The sequence below is a fragment of the Malaclemys terrapin genome, chromosome 11 (genome assembly GCF_027887155.1).
Source record: "Malaclemys terrapin pileata isolate rMalTer1 chromosome 11, rMalTer1.hap1, whole genome shotgun sequence".
Lineage (NCBI taxonomy): Eukaryota > Metazoa > Chordata > Testudines > Emydidae > Malaclemys > Malaclemys terrapin.
The window spans coordinates 75,900,021-75,913,773 of NC_071515.1; the positions used below are offsets into that span (position 1 = coordinate 75,900,021).

General features: G+C 46.6%; 1 protein-coding gene across 3 annotated transcripts in view; it reads left to right on the plus strand.

The window, feature by feature from the left end:
- SMARCAL1 (SWI/SNF related, matrix associated, actin dependent regulator of chromatin, subfamily a like 1) overlaps nucleotides 1–12,787 on the plus strand; it is a 61,526-nt gene extending 48,739 nt beyond the window's left edge. For all 3 annotated transcript variants that reach the window (XM_054044535.1, XM_054044537.1, XM_054044536.1), the window contains 5 exons: nucleotides 3,636–3,738; nucleotides 4,806–4,988; nucleotides 6,806–6,906; nucleotides 11,476–11,572; nucleotides 12,478–12,787. In XM_054044535.1, coding sequence (XP_053900510.1) covers nucleotides 3,636–3,738; nucleotides 4,806–4,988; nucleotides 6,806–6,906; nucleotides 11,476–11,572; nucleotides 12,478–12,687 — 694 coding nt within the window. In that variant the 3' untranslated portion in view covers nucleotides 12,688–12,787. The remainder of the gene's footprint in view (nucleotides 1–3,635; nucleotides 3,739–4,805; nucleotides 4,989–6,805; nucleotides 6,907–11,475; nucleotides 11,573–12,477) is intronic.
- Nucleotides 12,788–13,753: the final 966 nt, after the last annotated feature.

The following is a 13,753-nucleotide window of genomic DNA, read 5'->3' on the forward strand; positions in this document are numbered from 1 at the left end:
AGGATTGGAAGGGACCTCAGGAGGTATCTAGTCCAACCCCCTGCTCAAAGCAGGACCAACCCCCAACTAAATCATCCCAGCCAGGGCTTTGTCAAGCCTGACCTTAAAAACCTCTAAGGAAGGAGATTCCACCAGCTCCCTAGGTAACCCATTCCAGTGCTTCACCACCCTCCTAGTGAAAAAGTTTTCCCTAATATCCAACTTAAACCTCCCCCACTGCAATTTGAGACCATTACTCCTTGTTCTGTCATCTGGTACCACTGAGAACAGTCTAGATCCATCCTCTTTGGAGCCCCCTTTCAGGTAGTTGAAAGCAGCTCAAATCCCCCCCCCCCCTTCTCTTCCGCAGACTAAATAATCCCAGTTCCCTCAGCCTCTCCTCATAAGTCATGTGCTTCAGCCCCCTAATCATTTTTGTTGCCCTCCTCTGGACTCTTTCCAATTTTTCCACATGCTTCTTGTAGTGTGGGGCCCAAAACTGGACACAGTACTCCAGATGAGGCCTCACCAATGTCGAATAGAGGGGAATGATCACGTCCCTCGATCTATTGGCAATGCTCCTACGTATACAGCCCAAAATGCCATTAGCCTTCTTGGCAACAAGGGCACACTGTTGACTCATATCCAGCTTCTCGTCCACTGTAACCCCTAGGTCCTTTCCTGCAGAACTGCTGCCTAGCCACTCGGTCCCTAGTCTGTAGCAGTGCATGGGATTCTTTTGTCCTAAGTGCAGGACTCTGCACTTGTCCTTGTTGAACCTCATCAGATTTTTTTTGGCCCAATCCTCTAATTTGTCTAGGTCCTTCTGTATCCGATCCCTACCCTCCAGCATATCTACCACTCCTCCCAGTTTAGTGTCATCTGCAAACTTGCTGAGAGTGCAGTCCACGCCATCCTCCAGATCATTAATGAAGATATTGAACAAAACCGGCCCCAGGACCAACCCTTGGGGCACTCCGCTTGAAACCGGCTGCCAACTAGACATGGAGCCATTGATCACTACCCCTTGAGCCCGACGATCTAGCCAGCTTTCTATCCACCTTACAGTCCATTCATCCAGCCCATACTTTTTTAACTTGCTGGCAAGAATACTGTGGGAGACCATATCAAAAGCTTTGCTAAAGTCCAGGAATAACACGTTCACTGCTTTCCCCTCATCCACAGACCCAGTTATCTCATCATAGAAGGCAGTTAGGTTAGTCAGGCATGACTTGCCCTTGGTGACTCCATGCTGATTTTCCTGATCACTTTCCTTTCCCCTAAGTGCTTCAGAATTGATTCCATGAGGACCTGCTCCATGAGTTTTCCAGGGACTGGACTGGTCTATAGTTCCCCGGATCCCCCTTCTTCCCTTTTTTAAAGATGGGCACTACATTGCCCTTTTCCCAGTCATCCGAAACCTCCCCTGATCGCCGTGAGTTTTCAAAGATAATGGCCAATGGCTCTGCAATCACATCCGGGATGTTTAGTTCCCTATCTAAAGCTACCCAGTGTTTGGGGTTAAGATCAAGTCCTCTGGTTCGGGCACTTCTTTAGTTTAAAAGGAACAAATCAATGCAATCATCAGTGTCAAGAGAATTTTAAAAAACTAACACTGCAGCCTAGCTGCAGAAAGCATTGAGCCAACCTATTTGTCAACCAAATTTAGTCTTTAGTTTTATAGGGCTCACTAGAGGTGCCATGTTGACAGCCCTGAAGGTCTCGAATGTTCCACAGAGCCCATGTGGGATCATGGTAACAATGTACGCTTCCCCCAGGAATGGACTTTTAACTCTTTCCTCTGGAGAGGTAATCCCTTCGACTTGGGCTGGAGGCCCTTTCATCCCTAGCTTTTTTTGCTCTCAACAGATCAGATAGGATGTTGGTTTTGTTGGTTTTTTATGGGGACATGTATAATTTGCCACTGATTTTTATTTCTCATAGCCAACTGACTATCCTATTGGAATGACCAGAGTCATGTGTACTGCACGACTTCATAGATTCATAGATCCATAGATTCATAGATTATAGGACTGGAAGGGACCCCGAGAGGTCATCGAGTCCAGTCCCCTGCCCGCATGGCAGGACCAAATACTGTCTAGACCATCCCTGACAGACATTTATCTAACCTACTCTTAAATATCTCCAGAGACGGAGATTCCACAACCTCCCTAGGCAATTTGTTCCAGTGTTTAACCACCCTGACAGTTAGGAACTTTTTCCTAATGTCCAATCTAGACCTCCCTTGCTGCAGTTTAAACCCATTGTTTCTGGTTCTATCCTTAGAGGCTAAGGTGAACAAGTTCTCTCCCTCCTGACTTCACAGCCACAGAATTTGTTGCAGAATCCAGAACTGCTGCCCAGAAGCTCTGCTTTTGTTTTTAAAAAAGTGTTTCTTTCTTTTATGTTGGCGAAGAAAACCACGTGAACTGTACACGTGAACTGAATATACAACCATACAGTGTTTCCCTGCGTCTGCAGAGGTCTGGAAAAAATAGCACTGAGAGGTGGGAACTGCCCCATTCATCTTTAGGCAGTGCCACCTATGAAATTGTAAAGATTAAAATGTAAATGCTAGCCGTATGAATTGCTGGTTTAGCAGAGCCACCTAGCTAATATTCAGAAGTAGCTCAAGCTAATGTCCTTATCCTACCATCTCAGTATGCCTCCCACAACATCTCGGGTGCCAAAATGTTCAACTTCCCCCCAACAACTTCTCCAGTGCAGCAGTGTATTGTCCATACAAAAATCTGTTGCATGTTAAACTGAAAATGTCAGGACAGCATATAAAATAAATGAGTTGAATATCATACCACAGAGGTCATTCAGCTGATCGTATTATTCATTTTCAGCTTCATTTCAGTGTAAACCTTTTCTTGAATTATATTAAACTAAAATAGAATTTCCTATAGATTCACCAGAATGTCACAGAATTCAGCAACTTGGCTGCAGAATTTAAGTCCATCTTGCCACGGAGTCATTTAGTTTTTTTTAGTCATAGCTGGCCTGGGCTGTGTTGAAAATAGTGACTTGGTGAAATACTTCATAGTCCTGATTTTAGCACCAATTCGTTGAGCCATCTGTCCTCATTAGAAGCTGAAATTTGATTTACCCGTTCCCAACAATTTGTAAACAACTTACAATCGCTTGTTACATAGGAAACTTATTGCATGTCTTAGTGGATTGAAAAATAAGTTTCAAGATGTCCTGATAAATTTGTTCTTCAGAGAAGTTTCCTTTTTAGAGTGACAACAGCATTAAATAAATGTATTATGGGTAATTGCCTTCTGGATAACATAATGTGTTCCACAAGATGCCTAGAGTTAGAAATACAAATGAATGAATGAATGGGATAGACAGATAAATGGAAATGACTTTAAGTTGGGCCACTCTGTTTCATCAAGTGTGACTCAGTGACATACAAATACAAATAGATACATTTGTCATTCAGTGGCCAGGAGTCCAGAAAAATGAGTGATGTGTCCCTAGATCTTTTTTTATATGTGGATATTAATTATTGAAATGCTGGTTTTTGCTGGCTAGTTTCCTGATTTCCGCCTATAGATCAACAATATCGCTTAGGATTTGAGGGTGATGTGTGCATGGGACAACAGAGATATCAATAATATAACTTGGATTATTTGTTTTTAATACAGAGAATACATCCTAGAATTACTGGAAAGCGGGAGAGACAAATTCCTGGTGTTTGCTCATCACAAGATAGTACTGAATGCAATCAGCAAAGCACTGGAGAACAAAGTAAGTTCTTAAATCAGGTTCCTATTAATTTTATTATTGAGCCAACTTCAAAGCTCTGGAGAGTTCTGGCAGGTCACCTACTTTATGAAAGTTAGTGACGCGCACAATTCTCTAATTGAGGTATCTCTAATGTGCCCCCTGGCCACGATAACTGAGTCTCCAGAATGAGACTGCCCGGTGGGATGTACATTTTGTGTATGTGAGGGCTATTGCTGCAGATGTTTCTTGGTGTTCACCACCACCTGGAGGGATGTGTGTACAGTGCTTTGAGAAGTGCTGTTTCAGTTCCATACGTTGCCATTGCTGCTTTTCGTGCCTCTTCGGAGAAGGTGGTGAGAAGGCAGTGACAAACCCACCCCAGCTATATCTGCATGCTCTTTGTTTCTTGGGTCCATGTTGCTCTGATTTTTGTGCCTGGCTATTGCATGGAGGCTTGTGTCTACTTACTAACTGCATAGTGATCTTTCTCCTGTGTCTAGTGATGAGTGGAGGTCACGTTTCTATGCCCGTTTCATCTGCTCTATCAGGTTTTGAAAGCTCATGCGGTGGCTGTGAGACCTGGTAGTGGTAGATGGGAGGTGGTTTTGCACATTTCTCACTTAGAAATCTCTGAGGGAAGTACTGGGCAATTGCTCATCATCCCTGACATTTATCAGGTACCCATCCTATCACCGCTCCTCTTCGGTGAGGAGACCATTGGAAAATTGTTAGCTTTGCAGCTGCAGCATCAATATGTGCGCAATACTTCGCTCTGCACTGAGCCTTTTCATCTGCGTCTCCTTTTCACTGACCCGGACTCTGCAGTCTCACCTTCCCAGTGTCTAAGCATGAGAGTGACCTGGATGAAGGGTATCGGAGGAGATGGTGGCTGGTGATGCTGGTTCCTATTGTGTGTTTATGCCCAAATCTAATAGCAGCATTAGAAAACGCTGAAATAAAATTTAGTATTTTTTTTTACCCTGCCAATATATTTAAAATAAAATGTTATGGAGTAGTTCAGTGGGTTTTGGTGGTGGGGAAATGAAATAAAGACATGCTAATGATCTTTCTCCACGCCCTCCTCTCAGCATGTTGGATATATTCGCATTGATGGCTCCACATCTTCAGCGGAGCGTCAGTCTCTGTGCCAGAAGTTCCAGTTCTCCGAGAAGCACTCTGTGGCTGTCTTATCCCTTACTGCTGCCAACATGGGGCTGACCCTCTCTTCTGCCGACTTGGTGGTGTTTGCAGAGTTGTTCTGGAACCCCGGCGTAAGGAACCTACGTTACTACCATAACTTAAAGCAGTGTGCGCCAGTGGAGAGAGCACAGTACTGGGACTCCAGAGACCTGGGTTCTATTCCTAGCTCTGCCACTGACCTGATGGGTAACCTTGGGAAAGTCACTTCCCCCCTCGGTGCCTCAGTTTTCCCATCTGTAAAATGGGACTAATGATGCTAACCTCCGCTGTAAAGTGCTTTGGGAGCTACTGAAAAAAGTGCTATATAAGAGCTAGGTGGTGTTACTATTCTTATTACCGTACTGATCAATCATATTGCCAAAAAAGGGGACTGTTTGTAGTGTTGCGGGGTGGAAATGGAATAGTGTTATGGTGGTCCTTTGGAGGTGGGGGAGCATCATCCAGGATTTCTCTGTTTCCTTTCTCACTACTCTTTTACACTCCCAGCCCCCCAAAAACCTTTAAATTGCTGCAACCCCAGCTGACCGGACTGGCAGGGAGGGGTCACGTGGGAAGGTCACCTGCCTCTCCTTTAGCTAGTGCCCCCCTTTGTGTCCCTCCCATGAGTCACCTATGCGTACTGGTAAGAGTTAAAATCTCCTTGAACCACTGGATTGGTGACTCATGAGGTGGCAGTATTCTCTGTCAGTACTGAACCAGTGTTCCAGCACCGCGTTGGAAGGGAACAGGCAGGCCTGCAAGTGCTGTCTTTCATTTTCAACGTAAAATAAAGGGCCTGACCGCTTGTCATTCGAAATCCAAGCGTGCCGCCTTCAAGAGGGCGGGGGACTAAGCCTGGATCCCTGCCCAGATTCCATCCTGCCTGCCTACTATACACCAGCCATTTGAGTTGGATAATAATAATACCTCATTCTCATAGCACTCTTCACCAGGTAGATCTCGATGCACTTTACAAAGGAGGTCATCAGTATCATTAGCCCCATATGCAAATGGAGAAACTCCAGCACGGAGAAGCGAAGTGGCTAGCCCAGTATCACCCAGCAGGCCAGTTTCCAAGCTGGGAGCTAGAATCCAGGTCTCCTGAATCCCAGTCAATGCTCTATCCACTGGGCCACACCACGTCTCATTCTACTTCACTTCTTGCTCTAAACTGCAGAGTAGCACAGCTGTGCACCATTAAGCAGTTGATGCATTCCTCCCCTAAGGCAGCAGCATTTCAGTAAATGATCTTTATATATACAAATTGTGGAGCTGTTTGAGGGCCCTCTGAATGCGGTGTGCCATTTGAATTATCCGTTACCGGCAGGACTGGAATTCCAACAGCCCCCCGTATGCCTCGGAAAAACGATATGGGTATTTGTTTTTTCACAGTGTCAATTGCAAATCCCACACACACGCACACACTTCTGGTGATGCAGGAAACGGAGTATTTTAGCAGAGAAGCTTTCTCTAGGGAATTCTTTTAGCAGCTGGTTGTTTAGAGGACATCAGGGGAAAATGTCTGAGAGGAAGGTAGATCTTTGGGGTTCGGGTGCTGGCCAGGGACTAGGACCTGAACTCGGATCTCTGCTCTGCCACAGGTTTCCTGGGTGACCTGGGGCAAGTTGATTCATCTCTCTCTGCCTCAGTTCCTCATGTGTAAAAGGGGGAAATACCCCTTCCATCCTCCCATCCATTGTGCAGCTTGGCTGTTTAGGTTATAAATTCTGGGCGGGCAGGGTTATGCCTGCTACGCCCTGATCTCAGCTGGGGACTCTTGCTGTTAATAGGGTACAAATTGGAGTAGTTAAGCATCGGGAAAAATAGGTCTCTATTTCCTGGGGCCGGTTTTATAAATTCTTGTGTGTTACACTGTTTCATTGTGCTTTCTCTGTTTATTTAAATACAGGTTTTGATCCAAGCAGAAGATCGGGCACATCGAATTGGACAAACCAGTTCTGTTAACATTCATTACCTGGTGGCTAAAGGCACAGCAGATGACTACTTATGGTAGGGAGTGGAAAGGACTTCGCCTTACCTCTTCATCTATCTCTTTGTGACTTGGGATATGATACTTAACCTCTCTGTGCTTGATTCCTCCTCTGTACGATAGGGGTGGCAGTAACATGCTCTCACGGCACTGAGAGGAGTGATATTTGCCTTTTGGGGTGGGGCTTTCTAGAAGGGCAAAGTCTTGTTAACAGTCTGGCCTTGTAACTGAAGGTGACAAGCCAGTAAAATAGACCTATTTATCAGGCAAAGAGTGGTTGTTGAGATGTTTGAGAGGGCTTAATGTATCTAAATGTTGACAGGCTGGGAATAGGGAGAGGAAGTTTGGCTGCTTGGTTGCAACACGGAATATTACAGGCTCCAAGCGTCTCCTGAGAGGTGAAGTTAGCAAGGACTTAGGGTGTTCAGCAGAGATAAGACCCATACAACTCTCTAGGTCGTGAGTTCTTGGGCTCTGCTGCCTCTCATGTTGCTCTTCAGCAAAGCTGTCTGACCATTGACGTGCCCCAATGGGAACTCAATCCATCCTTCTTTGGCTTGCGGGAAGGTTGGTGGGATGCAGGGCTGTGGGAGTATAATGTGATGGGGAGGGATCTAGGAAATCCTCTGTGCTGTGAGGGAAGGGACCTGCAATCGATGAAGGAAAATGATTCACCAGCTGGTACTTTGAAGGTCCGAAATTATATCTTTCCATTACCTCATCTGAAAGAGCAAATGAGCTGAAGTGAACTTATACAGTTCCCAGAATATCATGATTGCAAATAATTAGGGCCTTGCATCAGGAGAAACTGGAAACTGACACGTCGCCCACATATAAAGGAAAGCTAATGACAGTAATTTTGCTTTTTATTTGTAAAATGCGGTCCATGCAACTGCTAGTGCTTGACTGAAAGGAAATATGCTTTTCAGAAGAGGACATACTTATCCTTTCATCCTCCCTCCCGTCCATGCCAACTCCAGGAGAGATAAGGGCATTTTATTAATGAAGGGTCATTAATTGTGCTCGGTGAGGTTCACTTCTTCATAGCTTCTTGTCATGTGTTGCAAATCCCAGGAATTGGAGATGGGAATGGAACCTGTTGCTCCCAGTACCGCCCTGTGGAACCACTTTCCCACCTTGAACTTTACACCTTCCAAATATTTGTAGACTGCAATCACAGCCTCTTATTTGTCAGTTAATTACAGTGCACACCTTTAGCTCTCAACCTTTACATCCAGATCATCCATTTAGCCTCTCTAATCCTTTCGACTGGTTTTTTTCTGAATGCCTCTGTTTAATATCTCTGGTCCTGAGGTACCCAAAGCTTAAGACAGCATTCTAGGTGTGTGCATACAAACAGAAGGCAACATAGTGAAATTGACTTTGGTTACTAGAACTGGCTCTGCTAGCATGGGATCTATCCTAAGGTGAAAGGGCTGGTGCATGTCAATACTCCGAAGACGGTGGTTTTTCATTGGCCCGTGTAAATGACACCATAAAACCAATGATGTACCTGAGATACATCAATGATGTTTTCATCCTCTGGACAGATGACCTAAACTCTCTCATATATTTCCATCACAAGTTCAACCACCACCATCCATTGTGACGTTCCCCTGGTGTTATCTGGACCAGTGATCTGCTAGGTCACTCCAATCCTCGACTCTGGGAGCCAGCCTTACCCTGCTCTGCTGTGAGAACCCCACTCCCATGCTGTTCACACACAGCCTCTGCTCCCAGTTGAGTGAGTGAGCACTTTTGGCCAGCTGCTGCTTGGATTGTGCAACCGAATGACACTAGCCAATATCTCCGATCCCAGACACAACCCTAGGAACCTCCGTCTTGCAGTGCCCAGTTATGCCCACTGGACGCTGCAAGCTTATATGAGTTCATCAATTTAACAAAGAAATTGGCATGTACCAGGCTTCTTATCACAAGGGGAGTCTCTGACATGCTTCAAACCAAACGCATTGCTTCAGGTAGAGTAAATAAACAGATTTATTAACTACAAAGAGAGATTTTAAGTGATTTTAAGTCAAAGCACAAGTCAGATTTGGTCAAATGAAATAAAAGCAAAACGCATTCTAAGCTGATCTTAACACTTTCAGTGCCCTTATAAACTTAGATGCTTCTCACCACAGGCTGCCTGGTTGCCCTTGCCAGGCTCTCCCCTTCGATCAGCACTTCAGTCACTTGGTGTGATGTCTGTAGATGGAGGTGGAAGAGAGAGGAAGAGCAGGGCAAACGTTTCTACGTTTATCATGTTTTTTCTTCCCTCTTGGCTTTGCCCCCCCCCTTCAGGGTCAGGTGCGCATTACCTCATCGCAGTCCCAACCTGACCAAGGGAGGGGGGGTGACTCACTCAAGAGTCCAACAGATCTGTTGTTGCTGCCTAGGCCAGTGTCCTTTGTTCCTGTGAGGCTGGGCTGGGTTTGTCCCATACATGCCCTGATGAGGTGTGAACTGCCCTCTGCTCCTGGAGAGTTTTGCCTGGGCTTGTTTTAAGCCATGAGGACACATTTTCAGCCTCATAACTTAAAGAATTTTTTCACTTCAAGGTTCCAGAAGCAAGGACAAGGTTTTCATCTCGAGGCCAAAAGACCAAAAACATCAAGACACTTGATCACGGCCTTGGATAGACCAAGAGACTACTACTACACTTGACCAGAGCTCGGAGAGCTATATACATGAAATTACAACCTATAACATTAGTATAACAACAATTCCTATAACATCACCACAACAACAATGCCCAGTGCATCATGAGTCTTCCAAAGACACCCAACATCACAAACTTTGCACTGGATCCCACACAATCCTTTTATAAGGATGAACATGGGGGTGCAAGGTGTTCCCCTGAGGCACAGAGCGTCACACCCATACATCAAACTCTCTCTAGAACATTCCCACATCAGCATCAATTTCCTGAACACCAGGATCAGCTTCAACAATGGAACCCTACAGACAACTAGATACAAGAAACCCACAGAACCAGTAATAATCACCCCCAGTATACCAAGAAATCGGTGGCCACAGAATTTGCTCCAAGGAGAAAGTCTGAGATGCACACCTTTACACGCTTAAAATCGCCTTTACCAAGCAAGGATACTCCACCAGAAAAGTAGATCACGTCATGGAATGGGCCACTCAAAACACTCAAAAAGAACCTGCTTCAGTATGGAGGGTGGGAACCCTCCAACTGTACACCCCTAGGTGTCACCTACCACCCCACACTGGAACCCATACAAGGCATCATTAAACAATTACAACTCATCCTCAATGGGGACCACATCCTGAAGCAAGCTCTCTCCCCACAGATCAGGACACGCCAACTCATAATGGCAACAGCACCTGCCATAACAACAGATGCAAAACCTGCAGACATATCTCCACTGCTACAATGATAGACACCCCGGACACACACCTGTCACGGAGTGTGGGGGAGTCAGGGCCCTGCACCCCCCACTTCCTGCAATTCACCATGACTCTCAGCCAGACAGTAAAGCAGAAGGGTTATTAGATGATAGGAACACAGTCTAAAACAGAGCTTGTAGATACAGAAAACAGGACCCCTCACTCAGGTCCATCTTGCAGGGTAGGGAGGCCAGAACCCGGTTCTGGGCCTCCTTCCATTTTCCAGCCAGCTCCAAACTGACACTCCCTCCAGCCCCTCCTGTGGCCTTTGTCTCTTTCCCCGAGCCAGGAGGCCCCCTGATCTCTTTGTTCTCCAACATCTTCAGTTGGCACCTTGCAGGGGAGGGGCCCAGGCCATCAGTTGCCAGGAGACAGGGTATTCTCTGTGCAGACCGTATCACCCCTGCCCTCTAGGGCTCTGCAACAATCACCCACCCTTATCCCACCACCTAGATACGTAAGAAAGACATAGGGGAAACTGAGGCAGCCACACAGTATTCAGAGAAAACATTAAGAACGTTCCCACTTCATCACAACACCTTTCAAGCTCCAGGGGTCCTACACACGCCTATCCCAACATGTTGTGTACTTCATCTAGTGCACAAAATGCCCCAATAGCAACTATGTGAGTGAAACCAGACAATCCCTGTGCTCTCAAATGAATTTGCACAGGACAATGATAAAAGGCAAAAACGCCATATCACCCCGGGGCAAGCACTTTTCTTCACAAGACGATCACTCCATATCTGACCTCTCAGTCCTCAGCCTTAAAGGAAACCTGCACAACGCCTTCAAAGGACAAGCCTGGGAGCTTCAATTGATAACTGCTATACACCAAAAATCACAGCCTTAATAAAGACACTGGATTTATGGCTCCTACCACAATCTGCAACCCACTAACTCGCGCAGAGGTGTTAACTGCCCACTTCCCCTTGGAAATGGTCTCTTGCAACACGGGTTAACTCCCTTGTATTTAGCTGTGACACTCAGAAGAATGTAAGCTCGAAAGCTTGTCTCTTTCACCAGTAAAAGTTGGTCCAATGAAAGAGATTCCCTCACCCACCCTGCCTCTCATGGTAAATGATTCTGTGTTCCTCTGCCTAGAAAGGAGCCTGTGACATCTTAAATGCTACCACTTTCCTTTCTAGCAATATTTGGTGCTTATCTTCCCATAGGCCTATGATTCAAGAGAAGATAAAAGTGCTGGGGGAAGCCGGTCTTTCTGAAGCCAGTTTCTCTGAAACAGCTGAAGCCACTGATTACTTCTACAAGGTCAGTGATGTGAATGTGAGACATTAGCCCGAGTCATTCCTGGGAGGAGTTAAACTGACTTGGACTTTGTATGTCTCTAGAGTGACATGTTACCAGAAGAGGAGATCTGAGCTCACGCCAGTTCTGCCTTAAGTGCAGTAGGCTGGGTCATCCACCTTCCTCCCCGAGCCGCGTGGCAGTGGACCCTCCACGCAATGATCCCAATCTTGTTGTGTGGAAGGAGACTCCAGTGCCTCTGCAGCACCATTTTCTAACCCCCTCAGGCCCTGTGGAGGTTTCTCCATGTGGTAGGGAACCACATGGGAAAAAGGATGGGGTCAGGGCAGAGGGTGGCAGCCATATTGTCCCCCAACTCTCACTCTGCGAGTTTGTGCTGGCAATGTAAATACAGCTCCAGGCTCTATTACCTTTTCTGCTGAACCCCCATCCCCTGGGAGACCTAGATAGCGTGGCCAGGGAGCACAGGACCTCTGTGTGTGTATTACACTGGCCTCTTGCAGCTCCCCTGGATCATAAGGATCCGTTGGAGCAGCCCCCTTGCCTTCCCTGTGAGGGAATGTCCATGAGGAAATTCTTCTAGAAGTTTCCATGGGAAAAGCTCCCTCTAGTAGCTTCTCCTTGCTCTGCAAGGGCCACAACATTTTGTGAATCAACCCCTTCCTCTCTCTCCACCTCTGAGAAAACGGTGACGTGTGGCTTCATTGCAGAGGGCACAACGGCAGAGCTGAGTTCAGGCCGAGTCCCTGCCGTTCTCTCACGGGTACCTCTCGCACTGGAATTCCATTCTCCATTGGTCAGGGGAGCCGTGAGGGAAACGGAAGCTGTAAACTAATTATAATTGCCGTCTGTTTGGCTTGTTTGTTAATACCCTGTGTGTGCAGAACCTCTCTGCTCTATTTTCACAGCGAGACCCAAAGCAGCAGACCATTTATAGCCTTTTCCAGAGGACCTTCTCTGAGCAAGGAGACGACCTCGACGAAGCTTTGCTCGTGGAGGCGGCTGACGCTTGCCAGGAGTCTGACTCCGGGAGTGCCTCTCGGGATGCAGGAGCAGACATCTGCTCAGCGAGTCCACGTAAGAAACAGCGTCTTGAAGATTATTTTCACAGACAGTAACTAGAAAGGAACGAGACACTTAAAAGATTTTTATTTAAAAAAACAACAACGCAGAATCATTGTATTGTTTGAGTTTCCAAAAATAAAATACATGAATGGGTTTGGGAGAAGATTCAGTGTCTTACTTCTATAGCGTTTCCCCCCAAAGGATGGAAGGACAAGGCAAGGTGCTCATCTGGGTCAGCGAAAGGAGGGCTGGGTGTCAGCAGATCCTGAATTCTAATCCTGTCTTTGCCAATGACTCTCAGTGGCCTTGGGCAAGGCACGTCCCTCTGGGCCTCAGTTTGCACACCTGTTTTATTTTAAATAACACTCACCTGTTTACATCACAGGAGTGTCACAAGGATGAACTAGTGAATGGCTACAGACTGCCTTGAACAGGCAGAGTGCCATATAAATGCAAAATATTATCACCCCAAAGAACTTTACACACTGTATACGTAGTTCACCACTGACGTGCAGCCACTGCTGAGATGTGAGGGTGGCAGTCTAGCAGCAGTCTGGGGCACAGCACGGCAGAAGTGAGAGGAGGAATTTTGACCACTGGGGCAGATCTCTAGATCGGCAACAGGTGCATAGGACCTTTATCATCTGTGCAGAGCAGTCAGGACCTTGAACCCAGATTTTCAGAATTGCCTGGGCTAACATGCAATGACCATCTATTTGCAATTACTGCAGACAACAGTTAAATCTCACCCTGAAGACCCACATACAATAAATTGCTTAGAACTCGATGTATCAATCTTGGGATGGTGAAGGGCTGATGTGATCCTGCCAAGATTTGAACCCATGACTACCAAGGGGCTAGTATTTAAAACCAGTGGCTTGGTTCTGACCGGGTTGAGGGCCAGCCCATCTTCTCCTACCACCTCGCCCTCGCCTCCGGGCCGAGTCTTGTCTCTGACGAGGCGGGGGGGGGGGTAGAAGCGCTGAGGCTGCGGCCTAAATGGTCTGCGCTGAGGGCCCACAACATGCATCCCCAGGGAGCGCATGATTGTTCTCGAGTCCTTGAGGCTCTGCAGGCGAGAGTCCGTCTTGTCCGAGAACAATCCATGTCCCTCAAAGG